The sequence below is a fragment of the Xiphophorus couchianus genome, chromosome 18 (assembly GCF_001444195.1).
Source record: "Xiphophorus couchianus chromosome 18, X_couchianus-1.0, whole genome shotgun sequence".
Taxonomy (NCBI): domain Eukaryota; kingdom Metazoa; phylum Chordata; class Actinopteri; order Cyprinodontiformes; family Poeciliidae; genus Xiphophorus; species Xiphophorus couchianus.
In genome coordinates, this window is record NC_040245.1 from 21,738,393 (window position 1) to 21,754,661 (window position 16,269).

The 16,269-nt window shown below is 38.8% G+C and overlaps 1 protein-coding gene across 1 annotated transcript; it reads right to left on the minus strand.

The window, feature by feature from the left end:
* Positions 1-957: 957 nt before the first annotated feature.
* gpr184 (G protein-coupled receptor 184) lies at positions 958-8,448 on the minus strand. Its single transcript, XM_027999342.1, has 2 exons — positions 8,092-8,448; positions 958-5,807 (listed from the first exon to the last, which is right to left on the minus strand). Exon 2 carries the CDS (start codon positions 5,765-5,767, stop codon positions 4,730-4,732), a length of 1,038 nt encoding a protein of 345 aa, XP_027855143.1. The 5' UTR covers positions 5,768-5,807; positions 8,092-8,448; the 3' UTR covers positions 958-4,729.
* Between the last annotated feature and the right edge of the window lie 7,821 nt (positions 8,449-16,269).

Sequence of the window (16,269 nt, forward strand, 5' to 3'; positions counted from 1 at the left end):
GCCATCCTCATCACCCCTGTTTGTTTTTGCTGATAACCGTCAGTATAAATCATCAGAAATCATTCATCATTCCAGTACGTGAGAGCATAATAGAGCTTTATCTTATCTTAGTAGCTTTCTGCTTACTGCATACCACGCAAAAGTTGCAGCTTCATCATAGATCGGGTTGTTTGGGTGTCTCTTGGTGAACAAAGCTTAATGTATTGATCTTCTTACAACACAAGATCAATATCACAAAAGCAATTAAGAGCTCTACATTCAAAAGCCCACTTCACACAGCTCCAGTCACCGCATCAGTAGAAAACACATTTTGCCTTTAATACTTATAACACAACTTAGTTGACAATGATCACGATGATTAATTGCTAGTTTGTTGACTGCACATCCCTGATTTGTGGTTGTAAATTCAGTTGAATTACAAAAGCTTGCTGTTTCATTAAAGGTATACAATAGCATAACAAGCAGCTGGAGAACAGCAATCAGGTATAATTTAGAAACTATGATGGGCATAGAGGAAAAAGAGATGAAAAATGATTCTCTTCTGAGTGCACTTTTGTGTAGGGTACAATAATTGACTGAGCACTAAAAATAATGTCTAAGAATAGCTCGTCTGTACAGCGCATTTAGACCTAGCTTTCATCACACAATAAGGCCATGAGTCATAACAGCAAATCAATGAAACCATATTGATTCACCAAGGAGTCCATCAGCAACCTGAGGCGGCTCATTAAAGCTGAGTCAGGAGAAAGAAAGAAATCTTTAATAACCTGTGTTTGATGCCGCAGGACGTCTGATGACAACTTCAATTTTGTTAGACCGCAACTTTAATTTTGTCAAACTTTACATTTACAAGATCAAAGGGACAGTTATTGTGCTGTTCTTAACTTACATGTAGTGCATAACTCTCTTAGTGTCCTTGCTTTTGCATAAATATAATTTCATAAGACAACTAATGTGTAAAGGTTCAAATACGTTTTTATTACCTTTTATTAAGTTTAGAGCTCGAATCTCATTAATTCAAGATCAGGCTGGTCAACATGTTGTGGAGAGTCTAGTATATCTCCACTCCCCTTAGCTTGTCTGCCTTATGTCAGGAACTTAGCAAAGATACTCTGAACTCCGTCCCCAATTGGGTGATCAGGTGGTGGAGAAGCACAAGCTGGCAGCAGAAGGCAGGAAGGCAGAAAATTTAGAGTGCAGCTGGAGGGTTTGCATCTTAAATAGGCCACCCAAACCATGAGAGTATGTCTGGTTTGGGTGCAAAGTGTGAAAAAGATCATGTGTAAGCCATCCGTACAGCACAGTTGATTGTTTTAACATGCACAAATGGCCTCGGTTCAGTTTTTCCACACTGAACGCCTCACCATGGGCCATTGAAAAAGAGGTATGCGCCATCTTTAAACAACTTTACTCATGATAATGTCATAGCAGTTCATACAAAGACATATCATGATTCTTCACACCAAAGATGTGCTAATCAGAGATCAGGAACAGCCCGGTATTTATCTCTGGCACTTGAAAAGTGCTGACACTGATTTCTCTTTAAGAATAACATTAAAATAACTTTGCTGTCACTCCTGTCATGACTGACCTTTAAATATTTATAGTAGGAACATTTAGAGCATTTTACTTTAGTATTGACTGTATCGAGAAAATAGCAGCATCCTTATGTGTATCCCAAGGAACATAGACTCTAACTGAAGTCTATTATCTCCAAAGCTGACATGATTCATGACTTACAGAGATTGGAAGCCAAAAATGAACAAATAAAATAAAACAAAGCAACTTTTTCTGTTTTCTGTCCAGGGGGCTGTTAATGTTAATTCAATTTTTGAAACACGGATTGTAAAAGCTTCATTCACTTTCTTCGCTGTCATTGTTAGAACTACAGGCAGAGACTACAATTTTAAAACAGCGGCGAAAATCAATGCCATCATTCAAAACGTCTCCGTCTCTTTGTTGACTGGCCCGGTAGAAAATCTACCGGAGGAATCCAAGTCAACAGGAGAGACTGAGCTGTGAAGCATAATTGAGCAGATCTGTGCGGGAAGGCGTCACATGCATTCTTCTGTATGTCTGGGGCTCATAATAATAGCTTACACTTACTGCTGATAGCAACTAAAATGACAGACTCCTCAGACATTACATTGACAAGAGATATTGTGAAATTCTAATAACCAAAGACGTGATGGGAAAGAGTCAATTAACACGCAAATTTTGTGAACTGAAACTGAGCAAATTTACTGTCACCAGCCAACTTCCCAGACAGGAACGGTTGTTTAATTTCTTGCTAATACAAATATTGTCATGGCAACAGCAAAATGCACACAGGCATCTAGATGTGGTGAGCACAATTTCTTCTTCTTCTTCTGCTTCTTCTTCTCTACTTTAAAACTCTTCCACATTTACATTGATAATAATGCATTTTATTTCTTAGCGACGCTCTTTACAACAAAAGAACACGACGCAAGAATACATAAAATCTTTTAACAACAAGGTCCTCTAGAATACAACGTGTTCAGAAAAAGTCTCGTCTCTTGATCTGATTTAATTTTTATACTCTAACTGGTTACATTTCATAATTGAATAAAAGCTTACACAGATGATAATGTATGTGTTATATTCCTCAGAGAGAAAATTCAAATGAGCACATCTGACCTCACATCAAACTCAGCCTGTGGAAGATTTATTATGTTCACTTCTTATATAACATTCAAGTTACCTAGGGCTACAAATGTAAACTCTTAACAAAGGTCTTATTTGTTGACAGTGACATGCCTTTATCACTAATGGCATGTCAAGGAAGTGCATTACAAACACCTTCTTCACAGAAGTATAGTTTTAAATGCATGCATTCTGCAAGAGGAAATGGTCAAAAAACTGTTTTTCACACATAGGTTAGACGGCAAGGTTTAACAAACACCTTGGAAGCCAGAAAGGAAGAGGCAATAAACCCCAAGTGACACGTATATAAATACAAGTCTGCGGTATGTTTAAGTTTGATTAGTTATGCTGAGTATTGTATCCCACAAACAGGTTACGTTTGTTTATGTGAGTTTGTCTCAGCCTTTCTCTTGTATCCTGGTCAACATGCAACATTTAAACTTGGAAGAATTTCTGAAATAGCTACCATTAATACAGGGCCAAAAGTTGATAAGTCCATAAACTTTATTTCTTACTTTTTTGCTTTCTTTTCCTTATTTCTTCCTTTCTTCCCTCTCTTCCTTTTTTTGTACCATGCTTCTTTTCAAATGATCAGCTCAAATGGGAATAAAATTATGCCTCATTCACACTCAGATGCACTCATGCTTCCTGATTACTTTTCTCGCCTACTTGACAAACGCGCGGCACACAGTGGCACAGCTGTGCTGGATTTATGATTATCTTTATGCGCAAAATAATGACTATGTACTTGGACATATGGGCTTTGCAGTGTTTTTCACCTTCATTTGACAATTATTAAAATGCCAGCTGCAAAAACTGAACAACCTCAACACTGTGCACTTGTTCAAACCAGAGGGGTTTTTGGAGGGTGTGGGGTTCCACAGCAACAGGTCTCCAAAGTTTAAGAGTTTTGATATTAATTTGTGGTGGAAATTGCATGCATGCTTTTATTTACACTTCAAGAATTGCATGGTACACATATGCAATGTGCACAGAATGAAAATAAAGTAAAAAGGCTGGTTCAATGTAAGTGTGTAACAAAAATTGTCTGCCACTTAGAGAAGCCTCAGGAGCAATTAAGCCAAAAGACTACAATGCGACACAAACATCTCACAGCCTTCTTCCTCTATGCATACTGTGCAGAGCGGGAGAAACAGACGCCTAGACGTCCACACATTCGGTAAAAGTTCAGGACATTTTTGAAGTTAGTAAGTGAAACATTTCCAAACTTTTTTTCAAATGCACTGTCACATTTATCAAGTTCAACTTTTTCAGTTTAAGTAAAAAAAAAAAACTTTTACTTGGGCAAAAATACTAAACTGACATACTAATACCAGCCTGGTGTGGTTTGCATGTGTATGCAAAATAAATAACACATTAAAAAAACAACTTTTGATTCAATAACAGCATTGAGACTTAACACTCCTTGTCAAACCAATATTTGCTTACTCTGCCTGAAAATCTCAGAATCTACCAGACCTTTTTCACAACCCTCCCAGATAATCCAGCAGATTTTGTCTCAGATTTTAATTCTGGTTTCAAGTGAAAAACTGTACTAAACCTGGAGTCACGATACTAGAATAGATTCCTCGGGGAAGCCTGCTAATCAGTTCTGAAGCAAAACAAGAAAAGTAAAGCTACAATTTCTGAGCTTCAGGTTAATCAGTTTAGCTACAATTGATAATAGATGTAGAGGCAGATTAAATGTACACTAAAAGGCGCATAATAACACTTTTTAGTATGTTATTATGCACACTAAAACACTTGAAATAACAAGTGTAAGCGTATGTGCACTTACTGTATATGGTTATTGGTGCTATTTTATCTTTTTGTGTTTTCCCCTTTGCAGGTTTTTCAGCTTTTCAGTTGAATTAAACTGGTTCACATGTCACATAGAAGAGGGAACATGTTTCTGAAAACATCTGATACAATCTTATTTCTTTACATCACAACTCCCATCTGTATCACAGGAATGAGCAGTTTTAAGTTACTCTGTAATTGAGGCCGTAAGGGCTAATACATATTGTACATACAAACAAATAATACATCACAGTCCGTCTACCCTTCATATCAAAGCACTCTCTTTAGATGTTTCTTTTTTACCCGAAGTCAGCCTGCAGTCCTCCATCCCTTTCTGTTCATCACTTCTACAGCAAAATTTCAGTTCATCTCTTACACTATTACTGACCAGAACATAGAGCACAGGATCCACGACACAGTTCAGGCTGGACAGTGCCAGAGTGCTGGAGAAGGGGAAGTGCATCTTACGTTCAAAATCACAGTGAACTTCTTCTGTGTTGAAGAATCTGACATGTGAGCGCACAAAGAGGAGGATGTGATAGGGAGCAAAACAAACTGAGAAGATGCCAATTACTCCATAGGATAGCAGACAAACTTTCCTCTTAGCTGAGGCACTCAGGGCGGGACTTTTCCCCACAGTGGCCAGCACCTTCCAGTAGCTCACTCCCAACACGAGCAGTGGTAGTATGAAGCCTAATCCCACTCTGATCATATTAAACATGGCCACATTACGCTTAATTGGGTAGGTCTCATAACAACGGTCACTGCTGTATGTGTCATCATGAGCATCTGTTAATTCGTCATTTTGCAGAATGTATATGTGTGTGATCATAACCAAAGCATAAACTACGGCACACTGGACCCATGCGTATCGAGATGTACGGTGGGGCTTGAAGCGGAATGGGTAACAGACCACCAGGCAGCGGTCCACAGAGATACAACACAGCAGATACATGCTGATGTACATGTTGGAGTAGTAGAAGAATCCTGCTACATTGCAGGTCTCCACACCTAGTCCCCATCGATGGTTCCGTCGGTAATAATTTATCCAAAGCGGCATGGTGAAGATGAATAGCAAGTCTGATATTGACAGGTTGAGCAGGAAGATCCCCAAAACGTTCTGCTGCTTTACTTGCTTGTATATTGGGTACAAAGTCAGCACATTGAAAGTCAAGCCAAAGACAAAAGCCAGGATGTAAACAGCCATCAGGAAGTCGCTGACAGGACTCGGCTCGATATCAACACATGGTTTATGTGTAGCATTTGTCGTGGCTAAAATTGCTGTGGGTGTGACGTTCATCATGTCCTCAGAGTTCAGCCGCTGTCTGGTTTTGGAAGTTCACCTGAAAGATTAAGAAAACAAAACACATTTATATAAAAGTGTGTTTTCATGTTGTGCATCTCTTTTTGGCGTGCTGCACGTTACTGTCACATAATAAATATTTGAATGCAACTTTCCATCCACTCTGAACAGCATGAAATGAAATTAAACTTTATTTCGAAAATTATAGCAGTATAAAATTATGCACAAAAACAAAGAATGCAAAAGACATCTTTTTGCACCACAGTCATCTTAACATGCTCGAAAAGGAGTAGGAAGAAGTAAGAAACTTTGGATCTATTAATGTGGGTCCATCTGAAAATATTGTGAGTTTAGGGGGTAGGAGTTCATAAGTTTTATCAAAAATAAAAATAAACAGGTTAATTAATTTTCCATTTTATCTGGGTTTACATATGTCTAAATATATACATCCATACCCACACACTCATATTCACTAGACTCAATTTACATATACACATTAGTGTTATCTCTCACCCATATTTCTACTGTATATCTTGTGAAAATGACCTCCTTATATTTCCTTTTAAATTGTATTAAATTTTGACTTTGTTTTAACTCCTCATTTAATCTGTTCCACAACTTTACCCCATGAATTGAAACACAAAAGCTCTTTCTTGTTGCTCGTAAACTACAAATCCTTAGTTTACGAGCAGCAGCATAGACAGACTTCAGAGTCTGAATAGGTTGTGTCCATCAATCTCTCTCTAATGCAGGCTAAATCTAATTTTGCTGTGCATATTTGTAATTCTGTGGCGAGATAAACAACCCATTGTCAGATTCAGTTACTGATTTAAATGCATGCTCACAGAGACAGGCTGACAGTTTAATTCGCTGCCCAGCTTTAATTTGAAGTGGCAAAGACGTATTCAGTTGGTGACTCTGGCTCAAAGATTTAATATTGCAAACCTGACCCATCATGCAAATTGATGTTTTTATTGTCTTCCTGATTTAGTCATCAATACCGACCCTTCAAAAATGCTATTAGTGTCGCCCAGCGATTCTTTAAAAAACTCTCTTGCATAGACATTTAAAACAATATTATTGGGTTGATTCTGGGAATAAAAAGGTAGTTGAAATGTTTGGGGGTTTTTTAAAAAAAAAATGTTTTGTACTTTTCATTTCTTAGAGATCAGTGATGTTTTTATTTTTCATCTCCTGACCATTTTTATCTTCCTCCATCTGGCTCGTGCTGCTCTGTTTACAGGCTCAGGGCGCCTGTAGTGGAATTAACATACCAAAAACCCAATAACGGAGAATCCGTGCAGCATCAGAGCTGCTTTTGTGGTGGTTTGATTCACAAATTCATTCAAATCATTTTCCAAGAGAAACACACATTGGAAACTTGTATGTTTGTATTACAGCAAGGTTTTAACCAACTGAAGTGATCACTTCTGTAAAACCTTACTCTAGCTGTACATTCAGCTGTAATAATCAGACTGTGTGACTAACCACACGTTGGTATTACCCCTTTACAAAAATTGGCCTATTTCCTGTGTGGCTGTTTTATTTTGGGGGGTGATGTGGGTTATGTGTTTAAATCACAAAGCAAATTTATCAGAAATATAAAAATGAACACATGTACAAAGGCTGGAAATTCTGTTGGAAATTATTTTGTTACATTTACATATTCTTTTTGTGTTGCTGAGAAACAAACTGGGTACGCACCTGCGTACCCAGTTTGTTTCTCAGCAACACAAAAAGTACATGTAACAAGAATATGTAGAATATGTAAAAAAAAAAAAAAAAATTGAAATTATTGAAACTACCAGCATTTGTCTTTAGTTCTCAGAGTTTTGTCGCGCAATATTTTTACAAGAACAACATTCTGCTTTTCCGTTTCATAATTGTGCTAATGTTTGAGGTGTAGATGAGTGTTGCTTCCTCTTTTAGAGACTGGAAATATGTCTTATTTAGAGCTTCACTGCTTGACCAGGCAAAGCAAAAGCCATAATTTTAAAGTCAAATCAATAACTTCATCCTTCTCAAACAGCCTCCTCCTGTAATCTGAGACATTTCAAAGTGTCCTCTGGAAATTTCTAAACATTAAACTAGAAAATCAAACATTACCACACAATAAATCCAGGCATTGTGTCTGTTAAAAAAGGTTCTGTTAGGGTAACAAAATAAGCTTTTTTTAAAATTAAAACAAACAGATGAAACATTAAAAAAAAACAAGATTAGCATTGTTTTAACCCTTGTGCTACTACTTCTAAGATGTTTTTTTTTATATATAAGTATTCTGTTAGATATTTCACATTTATAACTTTAGTCAAGAATAGCCTCACCTGTTTTCGTTCAGAGTTGTGTGTTTGAAGAAGAAAATCTGTCTTCCTGCCAAGGAGTGGAACACGTTCCACAGATGTTACAACTTCAGTCTGCTGGTCAGAAAATGTTCTTCAGAGAGAAAGAAAAATCCTCATAATTTAAAATCCAGTCTCCACAGTCTCACATTGTCCACCTCAACGAGTGAGAGCATCACCAGCTAGTAAAGCAATTACCACAAAGTACGTGGACCTTTGTCTTTGTAATTTCTCCTAATATTTTTTTTCTTATTATTTTTGACTTCCTGAAAGCAGCTGCGACTTAAATGTCAGCAGCAGGTCGGCAGCGTACACGAGACCTATCTGCCAATGAGGGAGGGGAAGTACACAGAGGGAGGAGGTAGAAATGTGATCTCACACATACATGGTGGAAAGTAGCAGGCGGAGTTATCTCTGGATAGCATTATAAGAAACATGAAGCATGTATGCTTCTGAATCGAAACGGAAAATACACTCGGTTCTTGGAAACCATCTGCCCGTGGGCAGACAGTCATAAAACACGTAATTACCCATTTTACTACAGGCTGTAAAATGTCTTTCACCCATGTCCCAGTTTTTGTGGATCAGCCCCAGGGCCCGTTTCCACTAATTCCAAAGGTTCACAAGTTAAATGATCTACATGTAAGGAGTTATGCGCAGGCTGGGGCAGGACTTGTGTTGGCAGATAGGAGAAATGCCTCTGCATGGTTCCTAGAGGCCCAAGGGTACAAAAACAGAGCCTGTGAAGGAAGCCTGAAGCAAAGCTTATTTCTTAAGTAAACATCAGCAGCTGTTGCAGATGTTTATTTCCAGGGAGCAGGAATACATACCTGAGGTGTGTGAAGCAGAAAAGAGTGAAATCAAATTATTAGCGTCACGCTTTTGTTTGTCATTATGCTACTAGAACAGAGCATCCGTCAACACTCTATAGTTTGCCTCTTGGTGTGTGAAAAGAGAAAAAGAACAAAACCACATCAGGAAATAACATACATCTGGTACGTGTGTAACGCACATGGCAACCAAAGCAGATGACATGAAACATGACAATTATGTAGTGAAAGCGTGCCAGTGACGTTGACAGTGACGCAGACATCATCTAAAATTAACAAACCTTGGATTTTAATGAGATACAAAACATTCTTTGTAATTTTCACTGTAATTCAACAAAGCTATCCACCTTTTTGCATTGAGTTTCAGTTTCGGTCACAAGTAGGAGGGGAAAATCATATGTGAGCTGTATCTTGATCAGTGTGTACAATTCTTTGCAATTCAAATCACTTGGAAAGACAAAGTAACAACTGTCATGGTAAAGACTTTCATCCAAACTTTTTTTAATTTAACATACTCTACAGGCACATTATCAATATGGGCTGAGATTGAAATTCATGCCAGGAGATTAGTTTGGAGAGGCCTTGCACAACAGATGAAAGTTAAATCATCACTTTAAAATGAAAGAACTTTATTTGCTGTTTAAAAACATTGTGATTTTTTCAGCAATTAAAACTACTGTGTGTATTTAAAGACAAAATCAACACAAGAGGGCTGTTTCACAAAACTAAAATACCAGATTAAGCCGGGATTTTCCGGATTTCCTGGCTTAATGAAGCTTCAATAAGGTTTCACAAAAGCACTACGCATAAGTTACCATGGTGATTTATCCTGTGCAGCTAGTCTGCTCTAGACCAGGCTAGCAGATTATTGCATGTGTTGAGAGAATTACACAAATGGCTGATAAAGAAACTAAAGTGTTGTAAGAAATTTTTGGGGCTAATTACGAATTCAATAATCTATCCGCTATCGTTTGTTATCGTAGCAGCAGTTTTCTATCTTGTGTGGGATGTGTTTCAATTCCTCATAATCCTCCAATAAAAGATGCTGTTCGTTTGGTGTGAGGTATGGCGTGCGCGTCAGTGAGTCTGTGACTGATTTTATGACCTTTTAAAGAAATCTGTTGATGCGCATTCAACTGAATTATACTGAAGCCCGGCTCGACATTAGTCCCACCTCCTGATCCCGGTTTGGTCTGTGTGAAGCAGCAGGGCCGAGCTCAAATCGTGGCAGTGGCAGCTACCGAGGCACTTCCGGTGACAGTAAGGTGCCACGTGCTGCCGCGGCCCAGCAGCACAGGATGCCACGACCAGAAAGTGGCCTGCTGCAACCACGACCAGTCACAGCCTAATAACGGCAGCTTCTAGCTTCTGTGACATATCCCAGGGATTTTGTGTCAGACTGAATATATTATTTTATTTTAAACCAAAAAAAACAAATACATACATCCGTCACTGATTCGGTGACATATGCCGCAGCTTCTGTGTCAAATTGAATATGAATGTATGGAAGAAGATTAGGGCCACCGAAAAAAAAAAAAAAGAATTTTGACTTTCTGACTTTAATCTCAGAATCCTGACTTTAATCTCAGAATTCTGACTTTTTTTTTCGGTGGCCCTAATCCTCTTTCGTATGAATGAGCTTATTTAGGAGGGGGGAAAAAATGGAAGAAAAGAAACCACAGGTGGATCTGGCACAGACAGCGTGCTACGGTAGGGAGGCCCCCTGGGGAAATGGAGAGTTTCCCTTTAGGCATTAACCGAGTCGGAAGTTGGACGCCAGTCATACGTAAACAAAGTGATTAGCTCGCCCATTAGGGACGAAGCTGAAGTTGACTTCTGATTCAGGAAATGAGTAAAGGGCAATTATTACAGAATGGAAGCTTCTTCAATCTTAACAGAGGCTCACATGGCTTTGCTGAGCATTTTCCGTTCAACTCAGAGTGTGCATACTATTACTGATTTCAATCGTAATGCAAAGAAGCATTAAGGTGCCAGCAGCAAATGGGTCATTTGGAGTTTGCCATGTGTCTTAACATACAGCACTCTACTTTTCCAAACGTTTGTAAATGGCTAATTTATGTTATTTCAAAATGCATTATGAGTAAATGCAGGGGCAATCTCAGGCTGTAGCCTCACCATTTAATGCAATTAACTGCTGCAGGGCAGGGCTTCAGGCACTAATGGATGAGAACGGAAGTGCAATCAGAAAATGCGATCATAAACACAGTATAAACTGTCTTTTGTTGTTTATTCACTCTGTTAGCTGATAGTTATCTCAGCATCATTAGACCAAACACTCCAACACTGTTTACCACATTCCAAGTTAAAGACCTTATCCTTTTTTTCTGACCATCAACAAAATCCTTTCAAGTCTCCATCCTTTAACTGTAATGCAACAAAAGGGAGAAATCTGAGTGATGTTAGTATTTGCATTTACACAGAGTTGGGTAGAGGAGCAAGTTGTATCCAAGTAAAAGCAGCATTGCCTCATTGTATTTTTTTTTACTCAAATAGAAATTGAAACAAATAATTAAAAAATATATACTCAAAGTAACAATTTCACACTTCAAATAACCAAATGGTAATTTGGCCTCAAGCTGACAAATTAGGCCTCAAAAACAAAACTCTTCAATACAATTCTTGATCTTTTAGCACAATCCATGCTGGACTGGGACACCATTTCACCACCAGTCCTGTTTCCATCTATTTATATGTTTTACCGTTTTCATCTTCAGCAGCCTAATTTCATCTTTTTTTTATATACTTAGCAAGTTTTTTGATTGTTTGGTTGAATTCTTGAGTACATGAGAGAAGTCGTGTGTATTTTGCCATTTTACCATGTGGTGTGATTTGAGGCAAAGTCAGCAATTTGACCAGCACATCAGGAGGGAGGCGGTATGGGTGGATTTCTAAGCTAGCTGTTTCCAACTTTTGTAAATACCGTTGTCTACGTACCCCAACTAGGTGTGGCACTTTCACAGACAAACTAGCTCAACTTGAACAATCAGAAACCATTGCTATATTGGTAAAAATCAACTTAGCAAAACAATCTCAGTTGCTCCGTTCAAATACTCCTGTCATGGTGTTTCGCATGATTAAGTAACATAGTTGCAAAGGGTCAATACCCAAACGCGTCACAGCTGTTTTAAACAATAGGACAATTAAACTGTTTAGGCACCGTTCAACTAAAGAGGCCAACACTGAGAGGGTTTAAGCCAAAATAATGTGGAGCTGAACAGTTTTCCACAAGAAAGTCAAGATTCACATGCACAGAAACATAAATATAGAGCCCTAAATAACTTGTTTTGACAGGGGGGGGGAAGAATAGTTGATTTGAGGATTACAAAAAGTGGCTGGTATGAAAGTAAGAATACTTTCATCCAAGAGGCACCTTTTATATCTCTGATAAAACTGATAATTGGTTTCCGAAGCTGGCATTCTCTTCTGGTTTTTCATCTTGCATAATAAAATCTTAATTTCCTCTTCCATGTCGAATCCTTGATAAGTACCTTTTGATTACAAAGTTGGGTATCTCTGCTTTCACTTGCTAGTGCAGACAATTAGCTACTAAAGTGCAGCCTGGGGCTCAGGTACAAAACTAACCTACACTCAAAGGAGATAAAAGGAGACAGGAGGTGAGAAGAAGAAAATCATTTGGCATCACTTAGCCAACGATGATGGATGTGATATTGGAGGATGCGTTTTCACTAGAATTGGCTGAAGTGTGGCCAACAGAGAATGGAAAATAAATGATTCTGCTTGCCTCTACAGCCACAGGGTCCTCTTGAGTTCCACTCAGCCCGCTTATATGCGATTCTACCTTTATCCAACAAAAACTGGTTTTAATTTTTTATTTTTGCTTTTGATGAGGCCACATCAGTATGTAAATCCACCTAATCTTTAATTAAATCCATAATGGGTCTGCGTGAGAACCCACTCCATACTGTCAGTTTACCTGAACAGAAATTACCATGAAACATCAAGTGTATATATATCTATATATATATATATATATACAGTATATATATATGTATATATACACAGTATATATATCAATCTGCAAGGTGAAAAGTAATTCATTGTTGCAGCGTGAACACTCCTCATTTCTTTATTATGCTCTATTCAGAGAATCTCTATGTAAAGAAAACCTTAATTGACAATATTTCTTACATAAGCCTCTAACACAGGGGTCTCAAACTCCAGGCCTCGAGGGCCGCAGTCCTGCAGTTTTTAGATGTGCCACAAGTACAAAGCACTGGAATGAAATTACTTAATGACCTCCTCCTTGTGTAGATCAGTTCTCCAGAGCCTTGTTAATGACCTAATTATTCTATTCAGGTGTGGTGCAGCAGAGGCACATCTAAAAGTTGCAGGACTGCGGCCCTCGAGGACTGGAGTTTGAGACCCCTGCTAACAGACTAAATGCATTCGGATTTGTGCAAGTTTTCACTTCAGAACGCCTGAAATGAACTCACAGACAAATGGGTATGTCAATGATTTATTAACATTTCTAGAACAGACAGAATAAAGTCTAAGTCTGCATTATTCGGTATAAAGACCAGGAGCGTCATTCAAACAACATGTACACGATCTACACACATTTGACAACTACGTAAAGTCCCGGGTTACATGTTTTTCATAATAGGCCATCATCACTACAGCATGTCCAAAAAAATCTTGAGATAACTGTACTTCACAAAAAAAAAAGAAAAAACATGCAACATATTGAGAAGAAATGTAATTTAACTACATGCACATTAGTTCTAGTCGGCCAACCCATCCTGTCTACCTGAACACTTTTACTACAATACGAAAGAACTTATAAGCCTTTAAATTTTTTCAGTTCGTCACATCACAACCACTATCTTCAATGTATTGTATTGAGATTTTATGTAACACACCAACCAAAAGCAGTAAATAATCAGGAAATGGAGGAAGCATAATACCTTGTTTCAAAATTTGATTACCGGCGCAAATCTTTCTCGCGGAAGCGTCTTTCTCAGCAACACAGCTGCAAATTCTTCTGGACATGCCTCTCTTAGCTTTGCACATCCCGAGTGAAACTCTTGTCCTGACGTCACTAAGCAGCTCATTTTTAGTCAGATTGGATGTTTTATAGTTTTCTTTCAATGTATATCTATGTTATCCGTAGAGGCCACACTACTAAAGATCCACTGCTCAAAAGTCTGGAGCTATAGATGTTTGTACCATGGGACTCTTGGCTGCTTCTCCAGCCATGTCTTGAATCATTTGCACATATGACTTTCTGCTTCTTTTTATGCTATGAATGATGGACTGAACAGTACCATGTGAGATGTTCTCCAAGATGGTGCCGTTTGTTCGCAAATATTTTCTCACAAAGCTCTGAAGCCTTTAAGATGAAATTACACATGGAGGGGACTTTATTTAGCTGGTAGGCGACTCCAGAAGGTATTATTCGGAGGCAGTAGAGCAGTGGTCCTCAACCCCCGGGCCGCGGACCGGTACCGGACCGTGGACCAATTGGTATCGGGCCGCGCAAGAAATAATAAAATATTCCCATTTTATGTATTATTTGAGTCTGGAGGATCTTTTATTTTGAAAATCCTTTAACCGGATTCTCTCAGTTACGACTTGTGCGCCAACATTGAGCCACAAGCAGCAAAGTGAGTCAGAAACAGATAAAATTCTTTGGAAAGTTTCTTTGCGAAGGAGAAAAGGCCCAGAGAAGAAACAGGAGAATGGATTTATCCCGGTAGGTGATTTCCACGTTCCAAGCTCTGCATTATATGCAGTGACCGGCTTGTTAATGAGGCAATGAAACTTCAAACTGCTTCTTGAGACCGATCACCCTGTGCATAAGCAACACTTCCGGTGTCATTGTCTCTCTTCACTCCCAGATGGACCGTCTGGTTACAGAGAAACGAGCTCAGGGCTCCATTAGTCGTTATCGTGAGTTAAAATTTTCACGAAAGTAAAATGTTCGTTTTTGTGGCCACATCTGTATCTGTTTTGAAGGGATATGTAAACGTTACCATAGCGACCAGAGTCAGAGAGCGTTAGGGCAGTGGAGAGATGAGATGAGAGGAGTAGAGCTTGTGAGTTTTAGGTCTGGAGCACGATTTAAGGATTGCGGGCCGATTTTCTAAACTTCTGTGACCACAGAGCCTATAAAAGTCCAACAGGTTCGGTCGGTTTGTGAGTCCAGCTACACGGCAGGAGCAACACATCACACAAACAGATTCCACTCACGAACATCCCGATTCCAGAAGAAAATCCAGCAAAACCCCCAACATACCATACATGAATTTAGAATAATCAAACATAGTGATAGTTTGTGGCTCATTTTAAGCGATAAAAGACGCAAAAAGAAAAGCTCTATTTGCTGCTCTATGATTTGGAGTTGAGTTATGTTTTTTCATAGTTAACAATTTAACTGAATAAACATAACCACATATAATAAACATGTATAAAAATGACCTTTACATATAGTAATACACATTTCCACATATCACCTCCGATGTCCACTGGACTCTCAGTTGCTCTAAGTCAGCTGTTTGGGATTCCTCTCCATTCTTACGTCACCGCGCTTTCTGATTGGCTACCTGTCACATTCAACAGGCTGAGCTCAGTCAGGAAAAACCCCACAGACTGCGATAATTGGGCCAAGACAATGTTGAATATGCCCGATTTTAGATCGGCCATATTCAACACACCACCATGTAACACACCACACACTGCAGGACGTTGTAAGATTGTCGTAAAGGAAAAATCGGGGCAAAAAAAATAAATAAATGCTTCAGCTGGAACGCCAACATGCAGAAGCATTATCTGACTCCCTCCCCCCGGGCAGCAGCAAAATTGCCAAGTCTTGACCGGTCCGCGATAATATAAAGGTTGGGGACCACTGCAGTAGAGTACAGGAGGACCAAATACAAATGCATGTCACATTTTTATGACCTTCTTTTGGAAAAGTAATCAAAAACTACCTATCCCCTTCCTTCCACTTAAGTTTTATATACATCGGCGTTTGTGGTTGTGATGAAGTCTGGCTCCTGTGAAAAGATGTTCCCATTTATCCGCTCGTCCTCGACAACATGTCAGTCAGCTGTGAAGACGTGCTATAATCTTGATTTCAATTGACTGCTTGATTTTAGGAACTGATGACAGTCAGACTCTCAACACAATAGGAGCAATTTCACCACTCAGTGACAACTCCTTAGACACAAGACTGATAATCTGTTAGCCGAAGGAAGAAATGTTGGAGGGGGGAAAAAAGGTCTGTCAAAAAAAGCTTAGTTTTTAGACTTCCTTCAAATTCACAGTGTCATTTATAACTTGCTATGTTTCCCCC